Source organism: Lissotriton vulgaris, chromosome 3_2, assembly GCF_964263255.1.
Source record: "Lissotriton vulgaris chromosome 3_2, aLisVul1.2, whole genome shotgun sequence".
In the NCBI taxonomy this organism is placed as follows: Eukaryota; Metazoa; Chordata; class Amphibia; order Caudata; family Salamandridae; genus Lissotriton; species Lissotriton vulgaris.
Genome location: NC_141690.1, coordinates 179584821 through 179600149, shown reverse-complemented (window position 1 = coordinate 179600149; position 15329 = coordinate 179584821). Strand labels below are relative to the sequence as shown.

At 50.4% G+C, this 15329-nt stretch overlaps 1 protein-coding gene across 2 annotated transcripts in view; it reads left to right on the top strand.

The window, feature by feature from the left end:
- Positions 1 to 15329, top strand: part of HTT (huntingtin) — a 2178328-nt gene that overhangs the window by 1958675 nt on the left and 204324 nt on the right. For both annotated transcript variants that reach the window (XM_086964158.1, XM_086964157.1), the window contains one exon: positions 9759 to 9949. In XM_086964158.1, the coding sequence (XP_086820284.1) occupies positions 9759 to 9949 (191 nt within the window). The remainder of the gene's footprint in view (positions 1 to 9758; positions 9950 to 15329) is intronic.

Sequence of the window (15329 nt, the reverse complement as noted above, 5' to 3'; positions counted from 1 at the left end):
AGGATTATAATGCACTTAAGAGTATATGGTATGCGATATCATGGAACAGCTATTAGGACTTGATTCCGCAAGCTGCAAATGGGCTCAGCTCATGCCAGAGCACCATCTCACACGATTCCAAGCACTCTGCCCTCAGGATTGTTAAGGCCTGCCATAGGAGTGACTGATAGGAATCTGTGTGTCCATTTTAGGGTTAGATATAGGTATACTATATCTACAGCAAAGGGTGATTACACGACTTTGCCCCAGCTGTCATGCAGCCAGTTGTGTCAAATTTAGGAGGCCAGCCAGGGGTGGCATAATACATGCTTCAGCCCCTGGTAGGCCCTGGGTACACCTATGCCCTGAGTTACAGGGTCTGATAAGGTGGCCCAGTCCCAATTGGAAATGTACCTAGGGTACATGGAATCCATTTTAAAGAGAGAGCAGTAGGCCTGGGGTCCTGATTGGCAGGGCCCCAGGTCGACTATGTCAAAAACCAGCTAAAACACAGGGCAAAAAGTTGGGGGCAACCATAGTCAGGAGGTACCTTCCTACATTTAGTACCGAGACAAGCTCCCAGCCCATGTACTCAGTCTGTCTTCAGTGTGCACTTATAATGTCTAAGAATGGACTAAGACACTGTAGAGTATATCTGCTCATGCAGTTATGCCCTCAAATGAGGAATAGTACACTCTGCCTTGGGGCTGTAAAGCCTGCTGTGACTAACCTGTGCCGCTTGCAGTGCTGGTAGGCCTGGCACACAGGGATGTGTGCCAGGGCGGCTCTTCTCTTTTATCTGTATCAAAACACGCAGGCTGTTGCAACAGTATGCCTGTGTTTGGTGAGGGGCCTTTTAGGGTGGCATAATGCATGCTGCAGCCCTTAGAGACCCTCTCCGGTCACAAGGCCCTTGGTACCAATGATACATTTCAGAAGGGACTTATATGTGAGCCAGAGGTGTGCCAATTTTGGAAACAAAGATACAGTTTTGGAAAAGAACACAGGCACTAGGAACCTATTGGGCAAGAACTGAGTGCACATGCCAAAAAGGATACCTTCCTTCACACACCACAGCCTCATCACACTGACCCACATATCACCACACCATTTGAAAACCATATTGGATCCCAAATACCACTGTACTCTGCTCCCCTCTTGAAAGCTCAGTAAACCAGAAAGCTAGGCGGGAGCGGTCCCGCAAGCTACTCGAGATACGGCAGTCGGCTCCGTGCCGCCCGAGGTCCCGGTCGAGGAGGAAGTCGAGGGACCGGTCACAGAGCCGCAGTCCTCGCTGGTCGAGTCATCACCATCACTCGTCGGGCTCCAAGTCCTCCGGTAAGTCGAGGCATTCAAAGAAGTCAAAGAGGCGACAACGATCTTCAGACTCCCCTCGCGCGACGAGGCGGAGGGTACGGGCGACACCGCCCGCGCGGCTCCGTCGGAGCCGCAGGCGCCGCTCCCACGCCCATACTCTCTGGTCCCTGGCCTGCGAGCGACGCCGGAGGAGATTCGTGATTTCCTCATTGCCATGAGGACTCACTCCCATCCGTCGTGGCCTCCCGGTGCCCTTTCGGGCCCTGACGATCCGACTTGGGGCCTTGGTGGGCCGGTGGCTCTGGTCCCGGCGCCGTCAGGTGCTTCGGAACCGGCGCCGTCGTCTACTTCGGTCCTGACGCCGCCGGCCCCGTGGGATGTGTGCTTGGATCCCGGTCGACACCAGTTGCCTTACGACTCCTCCGCTGGCGCCGACCCCAATGGTGTCGCTCCCGGCGCCGCCCTCGGACGACATCCGCCCCAGTTTCAGTGCGGGTCCGGCTTGGGAAGCCTCAGCTCGGCGCCGTCTCCGGCGTCGATGGGTGAGGCCTTCACCTACAACCCGGCTCCGTCATTCCAGCCTGTTTACCAGGACACAGATGAAGGGGAGGACTGGGAGGGGTCTGAGGACCCTCTGGCACAGCATTGCCAGTTGAGCCAGGACTAGGCAGATGAGCATGGGAAGGCCAGTGGTTTGGATACTTCGCCTGACACTGGATTCATCTCTTTTCCATCCATGGCTACGGAGGAGGGTGCTACTTATGGTGTGGTGTTGCGCAGGGCTGCCAAGGCCTTGGCTCTTGAGCTCCCTGTTGTGCCATGAGGACTAACCTCACTGAGATGCTTCAGCCACCAGTAAGCTCCTAGGAGCCTCTACTGCCGTTCAATGAGGCCCTCACGGACGTTCTGATGGGCACCTGGTCCAAGCCCTCCTCAGTGCCCCCTGTGGATCGGAACGTGGCCCGACACCACCGCCCGGCTCCGGGCGACCCTAGCTTTCTGTCCGTGCACCCCACCCCCGAGAGCCTGGTGATCCAGGCATCTATGTCCCAGACCGCATTCCCGACTGCTCCCCCGGATCGGGAATCCAAAAGGTTTGATCAGTTTGGTAAGAAACTGTTCTCCTCATTGAGTTTGGGGTTGTGGTCTATCAACACCGCTTGCCTTTTGGGCTGTTATACCCACTCTTTGTGGGACACGGTTGCTGAAGTGCTGCCCCAGTGCCCAGAGGAGGCCCAGGCCCAGCTCGCCCAAGCCCTTGTGGAGGGGCGGGATGCGGTGCGTTACTCAATCAGGTGTGGACTGGATACAACGGCCTTGCTGGGAAAGGTGATTTCCACGAAGGTGGCTGTTCGCCGCCACGCCTGGTGGAGGTCCGCCAATTTCTCGGGTGATGTCCAGGCCACGCTCATGGACATGCCCTCCGATGGCCGTCGCCTCTTTGGCGACAAAGCAGACCGAGTGCGCTTAAGCATTTCAAGGACTCCAGGGCTGTGGCGAAGTCCTTGGGCCTGTCTCGCCAGCGCCAGCTAGCTTCTGCTTTTCGCCCCTTTCGTGACCAGGGAAGGGGCCCCCCACACGTCCTGCCAGTCACAGGCCGCAGAACCAGCCTCAACGCGGACGTGGTAATAGCTGTTGCTGTGCCGGGGGACAACGGCAAGGTCAGTCCACATCTGCTCCCAAAGCACCTGCCTCAGAGCCTTCCTATTCGGAGCTTTGCGGCCCATTTGAGGTCAGTGGGGGGCAGGGTCCGCCATCACCTCTTCCACTAGCGTTCCATCAAGTCGGACAGGTGGTCGCTACAAATCGTCCGAAGGGGCTACTCCCTCCACTTCGAGGTGACCCCTCCAGCCATGCCACCGCATTACCACTGCATGTCGGGGGATCACTTGCAACTTCTGCAGGAGGAAGTTATGGCCCTCTTGGCCATGGGGGCCATTGAGCGCGTTCCGGGGCCAGAAGTAGGAAGTGGTTGCTACTCCCACTACTTTCTGGTATTCAAGAAGGGCAAATGAGGCCTATGCCCTATCTTGGACCACCGGAACGTCAACGGCTTTCTCCGGAAGGAGAAGTTCAAGATGCTGACTTTAGCTCGGGTCTTAGCTGCCCTAGACCCGGGAGACTGGATGGTAGCGTTGGACTTGCAGGATGCATATTTCCACATCCCCGTCCTGCCGGCCCACCGGCGCTACCTGTGGTTCACGGTAGGCCACGAGCACTTTCAGTTTAGTCTGCTCCCCTTCGGCCTTACCAGCGCCCCTTGGGTGTTCACGAAAGTGATGGCGGTGGTCGCAGCTCATTTGCGCAGATCAGGGGTTTCAGTCTTCCCCTATCTTGACGACTGGTTGTTGAAGGCGGGCTCACCCCCAAACAGTCGTCTCTCACCTCAGGACTATGGCCAACCTCCTGAACTCACTGGGGTTCTCCATCAACGTGCCGAAGTCGCACCTGTGCCCCTCTCGGAAGCTCCTTTTCATAAGAGCGGTTCTGGACTAGGCGCAGTTTCAGGTTTATCCCCCCGAACAGCGGGTTCTGGATATTCAGGCTCAGATTCCAATCTTTCATCATTAATCAGTCCGGTTGACGCTACGGCTCCTGGGACTGATGGCCTCCTGCATCCTTCTGGTGCATCACGCCAGGTGGCAGATGCGAGCTTTGCAGTGGGACCTGGAGTTTCAGTGGGCACAGCATCAGGGCAACCTGTCCGACCATGTCCTGATCTCGGAGGGCACTGCGAGTCAGTTGCAGTGGTGGCTCACGAACCACGATTGAGTCAGCGGCAGATCCCTCTCCCTACCCCAACTGGAGCACTTAGTAGTGACGGATGCGTCCCTCCTGGGATGGGGGGGCCACATTGGAGAGGCGGAGATCAGATGCCTCTGGTCTCCGGCGGAGTCCCGGCTCCATATCAATCTGGAGCTGCGGGCGATCCGTCTTGCACTGAAGGCATTCCTTCCCTCTGTCCGGGGAAGTGTAGTGCAGGTGTTCTTTGGACAACACCACCGCCATGTGGTTCTGCAACAAACAGGGAGGGGTGGGGTCGTGGACCCTTTGTCAGGAGGCTCTGCGCCTCTGGACATAACTGGAACCCCAGAGTGTCACCCTGGTGGTTCAACACCTGGCAGGTTCCCTGAACACCATGGTGGACAAACTCAGCCGCCGGTGCATGATGTATCATGAATGGTGTCTGAACTCGGATGTGGCGCCAGGTCTCTTTCGGCAGTGGGAAGAGCCTTGGTTAGATCTATTCGCCACTGAAGAGAATGCGCAATGTCATCAGTTCTGCGCGTTGGAATTTCGAAGGCGGCACTCACTCGGAGATGCTTTTCGTCACGAGTGGCGCTGCAGTCTGTTGTACGCCTTTCCGCCTATACCACTTCTGCCCAGAGTGCTGAAGAAGATCAGGCGCGACCGGGCACTAGTCATCCTTGTGGCTCCGGACTGGGCACGAAGATACTGGTATCCCGAGCTACTCAGCATGTCAGTCGATCCCCCAATTCGTCTGTCTCTTCAGGAGAACCTACTGTCGCAGCAACAGTGAACGGTCCTCCACCCGAACCTGTCCAGTCTCCATCTACATGCATGGAGATTGAGCGGCGACAGTTGAGGCCATTTGACTTGCCTCCTGAAGTCTGTGATGTGATTCTGGCAGCCAAGCGTCCATCCACAAAATCGGTATACGCCTGCAGGTGGAACAAATTTGTGGCATGGTGCACCCCAAAGACTGTGGATCCACTCTCTGCCCCCCTTTCAGAGGTCTCCTCTTCGTTCTTTCTCTTGCCCAGCAGGGCTCTGCTCTGGGCACTATCAAAGGCTACTTCTCGGCCATTTCAGCCTTCTTCAGGCTTCCTGATCAACCTTCTCTTATCAAGTCCCCTGTTGTAAATAGATTCTTGAAAGGCATCACACACATGTTTCCTCCGGTTCCTTTCGTGATGCCTCTGTGGGACTTGAACCTGGTACTGACTTATCTGATGTGCGCTCCCTTTGAGCCACTTCATAAATGTCCTCTACGTCTTCTAACTGCATTCCTGGTTGCCATCACCTCTGCCAGGAGAGTGAGTAAGCTCCAGGCTCTATCTTCTAAACCTCCTTTCCTTTCTTTCCATCCGGACAAAGTTGTTCTGAGGACTCGTCCTTCTTTCCTGCCGAAGGTGGTTACAGCCTTTCATATCGGGCAGTCCATCACCTTGCCCACCTTCTTTGCGCCTCAGCATCCCTCGAAAGAGCAAGAGGGGCTCCACTGTCTGGACCAAAAATGTGCGCTTTCCTTCTATTTAGACCTCACACGCCAGTTCCAGGTGGACGACCAGCTCTTTGTTGGTTACGTGGGTGCTAAGAAGGTATGTGCGGTGCACAAGCGGACCATCTCTTCCTGGGTTCGTTTTGTGAATCAAGGTTTGCTACTCCTTGGCGAAAAAGGAGCCTCCTGTGGGGCTGCGCACCCATTCCACTCGGGCCACGGCGGCTACTACTGCCCTGGGTCGGGGAGTCCCCTTGCAGGACATCTGTCAGGCAGCTACGTGGGCCTAGCTGCACACATTTGCTAAACACTACTGCCTGGACTGCCAAGTCCAGAGAGATGGCTTTTTCGGCCGTTTCGTTCTCCAGGACTTTTTGGTGTGATCTTGGTTCGCAGACCCTCCACCGGGGGTGGTATTGCTGGGGTATCTATTCTAAGGTAAGGAATCTGACACTAACCTGTTTCTTTTAGATGCATAAGTTACTTACCTTCGGTAACAATATATCTGTAAGAAATAGTAGTTAGTGTTAGATTCCTTACCGCCCCACCCATCCTCCCTCTTCTGTGAACCGATATCTAGGGTTAAGGTCATCCCTTTCAGGGCCCTAGTTTCATGGCACCAGTGTTGGTTTTTATCATGGCTCTGCGTTTCTGCTATGTACAGAACTGACATCAGCGCACGAGGGCGGTGTCTAAGTACTCCGACAACGTCATCCTGGTGCTGAAGAAGGACGCGCAAGGGTACTGCTGACGAAAACTTTTCAGATCCAGCCTGATGCCTGGGGATCTTCTAAGGTAAGGAATCTAACACTTACTACTGATTCTTACAGATATATCGTTACCGAAGGTAAGTAACTTGTGCTGTAGTACACAAAACACCAGGCTGGATCACATTAAATCAGATCATGTAGCAGCAGTGCCGACACGTCCAGACTTACGCGGCAGATTATTGACTGAAAGCCCTTATCATGGAGGCTGCCTTGGCATGCTGATCGTCCACTTGCTCAGGTCAATTTGGATCCTTTTCACTGACGAACGTTATACTTTCGAAAACACGACAACCTCCCTGGCTAAGTTCTAAACACGAACGAAACACGTTGGCTGATGTTTGCTTGCCTCTTTGGATGTATTTAAATAAAGTTGATACCCACGAAGACACTGATTAAGCTTCCTTATTAGACACTTCTTCACCTGGGGAGTGCACCACTCCATTGTTTATTCTACGTTTGTTCCAGGCCTAGGCGGGTTGCACCCTTCAACGGCAGGTGCAGGAGTAGATTGTGCACACCTATCAATTTACCAAATTTCTAGACTCTAATTTGAGCAATTTGTGCAAGGCTAGTGCGGCACCGGGAGTCCGCCGTTGTTTCTGTGAATTTTCATGTAGCAGCACACCTTACCATTTACTACACCATACATCACTCCACTTTGCCACCCATTCAAACAGACCAACTTGCTGTGTCTCTCCTTGATACATAACACCATACAACACGAACAGACACAGTCCCCTACTCAGCATCACAAAATTCAGCATTACAATGCAAAGTCATAATATATCAAGAATTTTTGGCCGAATCACATCTCATATTTATACATCATAACCACTCCATTACTTTCTGTATCACTCCATAGGAGGGAACACAAACACAGCTGACTCAACACCACAGATCAGTAAACATAGCTGACAACACTGATAGGTGCACCACACCCCTACAACAACACACTTTAGGGATAACCAGCACCTCATTACCATATACTCCTACAGATTAGCCATAAGTAGTGAGACTCGCCTGTCATTGTGATAACTTTCAGCACATCTTCAGTGAGTGGGGAGGTGAAGAAAGAGTAAGAATACAAACCTTTTCTCACAAAGTCAGTAGAAACGTAAACTCTCATCACAAAACAATATAACATAATCTTGTCATATGAACACATAGGTACAGGTTGAGGATGATGGTTGTGCCTCCTTAACCACTGTTGGACCACCCTACTTTTCTGGCCAGTCTGTCAGCAAGCTATTTGCATCTGCACAGAGGAGCATGGCTAGCCATATAGAAGTGGTGGAGTTAGTTGAAAGGTCTTGGTAGTAGGGAAAACTGGACTGGAGCTGCAGTAATCGATCTCAGACTTCTTGGTTTGACTTATCAAAGGCTTTAGGGGGATACAAGGCGTAGGTTAAGAACATTAGTGACCGGAATTGGTGAAGTTGAATCATTGCACAGGCACAGACCCTCTGTTACGGGACACTTCTACCCTATTGCTCTGCAAATTGTTTTCAGTTAAGTAAGGTTGCAGCAAATTCCTGGAAGGCATTCCATGGGCGATGACTTTCTGGAACTCATGTACCAAATAAAGGCCGTCACTTCTAGAATAGACGGGAGGTTTGAGTGTTTTGGAGAAACCAAAAGTCAACCGGAGAGAAGAGATCCCCAATGAGTAACTGGGTAGTGTGCAGGTACCCCCTGAAAACCTAATCCTTTTTAGTGTGCTGGCTGACTGGTATCTTCGTTCCTGGCACCACAGATGAGTTTTTGACGCTCTTCCTGGGAGACCCATTTCTCTGAGGACAGGAACAATGCCTGCTCTGGGAGGAGGTGTTTACACCTCTTCCAGCAGGATGACTAGTCATTTAGCATATCAAGACTAAAGACTTCAAAGCCTCTGTCGCTTTTGATATGTGGCCCGACTTCCTCAAGACTGCCACCTCCTGCCCAGGGGCCCATTTGGCATCAGAGCTTACAGGAGAATTAGCTAGTCAGTCGGCATGTTGCAGTATCAGGCTAGGCAAACCCCGAAGGCGGGCAACCTCCACAGGATGTGGTCATATAGGGTGTGTAATCACCCCAGAGATAGGTAGCCCATTGGCTACTACCCTACACTCACCTTAACACTCCTAAATTCAGCATTTAGATGGCGCCCTTAACCAGGAACTCCGATTTGTCTACTGGGAACCGAAGGAAGGACAAACAAGAGCAGTCTCCACAATAACTGACGTCTTTACCACTATTTGCCGCCAAACCTTGCTTTGCTGCTGGAACTTCGACAATTGCACCAAACTGTCCAGAAGCTGTGCCTCCTCCCAAAGCTGTGGAGAACCATCCAGCAACTTTAGCAACAAGGCAGCAACTCCCTTGGGGTGGAGAAACCATCCTCTGCATTTGCAGACACCGGAAGCATCTACCTGGTACCTTGTGTTGTTGGCCATCTGACCCACCAAAGGGGGAGAATGAGAGGAGGAGGTTCCTGAGGCTCTAGGAGGTCAACCCCATCTCTCTGCCATGTTTCGAGATTCTACACCCTCTAGGACTTCCCTGTTCCAATACATAGACTACCAGAGCACTTGCACCCACCAAGGCTTTTTTGTGTTCAGTCTGAAGACCACAGTCACAAAAACATACCTATACGTCAAGGGACTTGAGGAGAGACGAGCTCCACTTAGAGAATGGCCCTGCTGTGTTTCTTCTCCCTCCTCTGCAGGTACCTTAAAAACTGTGAGCGCCTCCAACCCTATGTGGCCAGCCAGCACCTCTGACCGGTCCCCAAGACCCCAGTTGCAGACTCAGTTGTTTTTACAAGTCACTTCAAACTTTACCGCATATCACCCAAGGCTACTAATGTGACCAGCACCTCTGCACCCCAGGGCAGTGCGACCCGAACTGCTGGTGTTAGTTTGGACTCTAAGTACCTTAACCCCTAAAGGATACCTTCTACAACAGTTTGCATTTATCCCTATGCAGTACATTTCTTTTCCTCCCATAGGATAACCTTACTGCGTTCAAGGCTCATGCCTCAAATCTGGCAGCTGTGATTTTCTACTGTTTTACCTGTAGAAATCTATAACGTCTAAAGTACTTATCTGATCCCGAAGATCTTGGTGTCTAAAATTATATACAAATCTGTGTTATGTTTCTAAACTGGTCTCGAGTTTCTTCTTGAGAATGTGTCTCATTAATTAACTCTGTGTGTATAACAAATGCTTAACTCTACCCTATTATAAGCCTAATGTGCTTGACCGCACTACCAGAAATAGAGCAGTTGGGATTATTAATTTAAGCCCCATAAACCAATAAGGGTCATGTGTACTTTTTGCATGGTTTTCCCTTATATTAGCACTACCACAGAAAAAGCCATCTTCTTACAAGGTGGTGCAACTGATTGTCAAAATATAAATGATATTACTTTTGACTTCTGTTTTCTTTTATTTGTATCTGAACTTTAGGATAAGGCTGTGGCAGAACCAGTAAGTCGACTGCTAGAAACAACGTTGAAAAGTACACATATGCCCAGCCGTATTGGGGCCCTGCATGGAATCCTGTATGTCTTGGAGTGCGACCTGCTTGATGAAACAGCGAAGCAACTCATTCCGATAATCAGTGAATATCTGCTATCCAACCTCAGAGGAATTTCACAGTAAGCCACAGTTAATACTGAAGTTAAAAGTGAAAAATTAGGACAGTACCTTACTTGTACTCTATGATGTGCGAATAAATGACATATCATTTGGCAGTCATTGCTGTCAAGAAGGCAGTAGAGTTCAGATACTCATTACATTTTTTTGCCTCAACTTGAGAATATTTATTTCTTTATTTTGTAGTTTAATATAGCGCAAACTCGACCCGAAGGTATCAGAGCACTTTACATGAGCACCGGTTGCATTACAGATGGACATATTAATTGTTTGGGCACGGGGAGATGAAGTGATTTGCCCAGAATCACAGGATGTTTGTTCTTCCTGCCAGACTCGAACCTGGTTCCCCAGCTTCAAAGTCGGCTGCCCTAGCTGTTAAGCCACACCTTCTCCCCAATTTGATTGCCTCTCATTAAAATTGGCTATGGTCGTTAGTGCTGTATCGTTTGGTTGCACAGTTTCCTCTGATCAGGAAGTGGTTGCTGCACCCTATGCTTTAATTACAAAATAAGAAGTGCGGATGCACTTGAAATTTAGGTTAGGGGAGCAGTGTGGAAGGGGTACCGGATAAAAAGTAGTGGTAAGAGTGTCTATAATACTGCAAGACCAGTATTAAATATATTGTCCTTCAAAAATATTGTGACTCGAATATCAACTACCAAATTATTTTGACGGTTAATTTATAAAAGTAAATATACATTTACTATACTCACCTCCACATTCATGTACTATGATAGTATATATATCTTTAAGGTACACAGATATAGAGTTAGAAAAAATATGTTTTTACCATTATATCTTTGAAGGACGATATTTCTGCCCTCGATATTCTGACATACAACAGCTTAGGGCAGGTCTTTGGGCAGGCCTAAGATGCAGGCATTTCTTGGTGTGCATCAGCAGCAGCTGGTTGTGATCTTTGAAGCTGGTGGGGTGTAAAATCTGCTAAGAATGTAATTTGTAGTGGGAATACAAGGAAAGTAGTAGATGATTTGAGCACCCATGGAATGGTATATGAGCTCTTCTCAATTCTCACAATGTACAGTGACAGGCTCGAGAGTGGAATAGATAGAGCAAACTTTGCTCTTGTCATCCAGTTACTTGATGGGAGACGTGGGAGTAAGGCAGACGTGGATGGCCTAGGAGGCTGGCTTAGTATATGGTGCACACTTCTTCAAGTACTGCATCTTGCACTAATCCAGTCAACCCTTATGGTGATTTTAGGGGTCTTTGAGAAAGTTTTCAAAAGCTGCTCTCCACAGTGGTAGCTGCAGAGAGCAGCCTTCAGGCTTATCTTGAAGGAGTGTTAAGAAGCGTGTTTTACCAGTTTAATCTTTAGCTGCAAGAAAACCACACAGTATATAGCAAAAATAAGTCTATTTTATACAACGCAATCACTAATCACAGTGATATATCTCCTACCTAGAGATATTAACACACTACACATAAATATTTCTAAAGCAATCAGGTAAGGAGCATGAAATACAGTGGTCTCCAGGGGAGATTAAACGATGTATTAGGAAAGTGGAAAGTGAACTGCTATGGAGAACGGGACTTGGACCAGAAGACCCAGAGGAGCCTGCGACACAAGGAACCACCCATGGTAAGTAACCAGAAACCCCTCAGAGACTGTGTGCAGAGTGGAAACACAGCCACGTGCCTATTGGAAGTCAATAGAGAAGTCGCACTTTTGAAGAAAAAGGACCCTTCTCAGAGGACCCCAAGGAAACCCTTTGGAAGACAGGAGGTTGGAGAGCCCCCCCCCCCATCCATGGGTTCCCCGGGAAGTAGTTTACCTACACCAGGGAAGCTGGGTCCATATGGGTGAATTGAGGTCAGAACATGCTGTAGACAACAATGGACAACCTCGATGAAGATGCTTCTCGAGAAGACTGTGGAGGTGTCTGGTGGAATCCAAGAGAAGATACTTGAAGGAAAGAACCTGCAAGCAGAGGAGGTGACCAAGAGGCACAGAAGCACAATGCCCACCAATTTTGGGAGGTTCTGAAGAGACGACGATGATCTTGTCACTGCAGCTGTGAGGACCAGGCGACGCTGAGGAAGACCTGGAGCCACTCACAAGCTGTCTCACGCCAGATGTCAGTGACTAGGTGGTCGGAGCACCAGCAAGCCTTGGTAGACGCAACTGACTTGAAAGACGAAAAGGAGCAAACGTTGTGACCAGCCAGGTCCAAGGGACTCACTAAGAGCTGAAGTGTCAAAGCAGGCACCGAGCAAGCAAGGAAGCTCACTGAAGCCAAGGAAGACTCTCAAGAGGACCCACAGGCCGAAGGAATAGGATTAGCAAGAGGACCTCAGGTAGCTCACCATAGACAGAGGCCCGCAATGCAAGGACTGAAGGGAGAACTTTGATCTTCAGGAAGTAAGGTACTGGATGCTGGAGCTTCTTGTAGCACGAAGATCTCTGGAGCGCAGAGCCAACAGGCCTTTTGTAATGGCAAATTGAATCGGGGTACAGGGGTTTGGTCCCAGCAGCCCAGACGAGGGATACTGTCCTCAAAACTGGTGAGAAGACAGGCCAAGCCTCTAATGCGCTGCAGAACCACCACATGTGTTGCTGGACCTTGGGAATTCCATAGGACACCAGGAGCAACAGACCAGTCAGCTTTGGAGCGATGCCCTGAGATGCAGGGGGTAACTCCTTCACTCCAACTGATTTTTTTCCAGATGTCCTTAATGGCCACAGGTCTTGAAGAATAGCAAGACCAGGAGCAGCAGGAGTCTTCCCAGTTGAAAGTGACGTACTTTCAGGCTTGAGTCTGGTCCCACAACGAATCTGATGACCCACCCACAGGGGAGCCCTTAAAAACCTTCAGGTAAGGGTTGGAACCACTAGTTCCAAAGGAGGGGCTGGACAGAAGGAATGATACTCCCCTGTCCTTTGTCCAGTTACGCGCAATAGCAAGGCCCAAGGGGTCCCTGACTGGCTCAAATCAGAGTATGTAAGGAGAGCAGCACCTGTGTCCCTCTAAGCAGTCTGGTGGTGCTGGTAAGTGCCCCCACCCCAACCCAATACACGAAGTCCTTTCTGGGAAGTGGTCACACCTCCGTGTGACAGGAAACCGATTGTTATACCCTTCCCTGTTTGATCCTGGCTCAGCAGGAGGAGGGCCGAGTTGTGTCTGTGGTCAACAGCATCACTAGCTTGCTGGCAGACCCTGAAAGGCTGTTACCGGGAGTACAGGGGGCGTGCCCTAGGGAGCCCCAGTACATGGGATTATCCTTCCGACACTGGAATCAGTGTTGGGGTATGATTCCAACAAGTTTGATACCAAATGGACAACCTCGATGAAGATGCTTCTGGAGAAGATAGTGGAGGTGTCTGGTGGATTCCAAGGGAAGATAATTGAAGGAAAGAACCTGCAAGCAGAGGAGGTGACCAGGAGGCACAGAAGCACAATGCCCACCAATTTCGGGAGGTTCTGAAGAGACGACGACGATCTTTTCACTGCAGCTGTGAGGACCAGGCGACGCTGAGGAAGACCAGGAGCCACTCACAAGCTGTCTCACGCCAGATGTCAGTGACTAGGTGGTCGGAGCACCAGCAAGCCTTGGTAGCCGCAACTGACTTGAAAGATGAAAAGGAGCAAACGTTGGGACGAGCCAGGTCCAAGGGTCTCACTAAGAGCTGAAGAGTAGGTCCCGTGGGTCCGCTGGCCTTCAACTTGGGTGTGTCACAGCACTATGCCCAGGCACCCTTTGTGCCGTTCATGCCGACGGCTCCGTCATGGCAGTTCCCAGCTCCAAGAGTTTCGACGCCGTTCATTGAGTCCCCAGCGCAGTCTGGTGGACCTTCCTCTCGGCCTCGTGCAGCGCCGATTCCGCCTTTGGAACCTCCTTCGATACCAGCTCCAGAGATGTTGGCGCCGTGTGTGGCACCGCTGATCCAGATTCCTAGAATTAAATAGAGGAGAGAGGCACAGGCACTGCTTGAGGAAGAGCAGTATCAAAGGCAGGAGGTTGAAGAAGGTGAAATAGAGGAATCAGTGGATTATTTTGAAGGCATACAGGACGCAAGTGGGCTGGACACTTCTCCTGAGTGGGATCTTTCATCCATAAGGGCTTCTCCGCCTCAAGAGGTAGCCCCATACTATACCGTAATAAGAAAGGAGGCAGAGCTTTTGGACTTAGTTACCAACTGCTGAGTATAGGCCAAATTTGCTCACCGAGGTTCTACATTCGCCTTCATCAATAGTTGAACCTTTGTTACCTTTTAATGAAGCCTTGACTGAGCCTATTCTAGAGGTATGGCGGAAACCACTTTCTTCTCCTGCTGTGTCTAAATCAGTGGCAAGAAGGTATAGAACTGCTCCAGGGGATCCTCGCTTTCTGTCATCTCATCCTTCTCCAGAAAGTTTGGTTGTGCAGGCGTCCTGCTCTAAACAGTCTTCGGGTGCTTTTCCCCAGGCTCCTGCTGAAAGGGACTCTAAAAAGCTGGAGCAGTCGGCTGAGAAAGTCTTTTCATCTTCAAGCATGGCTCTTAAATCTACCAATGCTGCCTGTTTGTTGGCTCGTTATATTCATGCCTTGATGGACTCGGCAAAGCAATTGGCAGCCAAGTTGCCTGATAAAGAGAGGGGAAATTTTATGGAGGTTCATACAAGTGCTCAGGCTGCTGCTAGACTGGTTATTCAATCTGGCCTGGATACATCAGAGTCAGTGGCCAGAGTTAAAGGTTCTTCCATTGCTACCAGGAGGCAAGCCTGGCTTAAATCCTCTGGTTTTCCCTGGAATGTTCAACCTACTCTGTTTGATTTGCCTTTTGATGGGTCGAAGCTTTTCGGGGAGAAGGTCGGATTCTGCCCTTAAAAGGTTTAAAGACAGCAGAGCAACGGCAAAGTCTTTGGGACTGCAAACCCAGTCAAGGGGGTTTGGATATGGAAAATATAGCGGATTTGGAAGGTCTTCCTTTCGTGACTTGCGACAACCTCAGCAACAGCAGCAGCAAAATCCGCTCTATAAGTCCTATAGAGGAAGAGCCAAGAGGCGCCAAGGTGTGTCTACCCGCAATCTCTCCTCCTCCTCTTCTACCTCCCCTGCTCCCCCTGGCAATGCAGGAAAGCAGCCCTATATCCCCCAACCTGGATCATGTAGGCCCTGTAGGGGGTCGGTTGTCTCATTTTCAGCAGGGTTAAAAATCAGTCATGTCATACCTTTGGGTTTTAAACCTTGTAGAGAATGGGTATGCCCTTCCATTTCTGGAATTTCCTCCACCTTACCCTCCCTGCCAAGGTTCTTGTTCAGAGGACCATTTAATTCTCCTTCAGAAGCAAGTCCTTGTGCTCTTACAGAAAGGTGTGATAGAGGTGGTCCCGGAGCAGGAGAGGGATCTGGGATGCTACTCCCGGTATTTCCTGATCC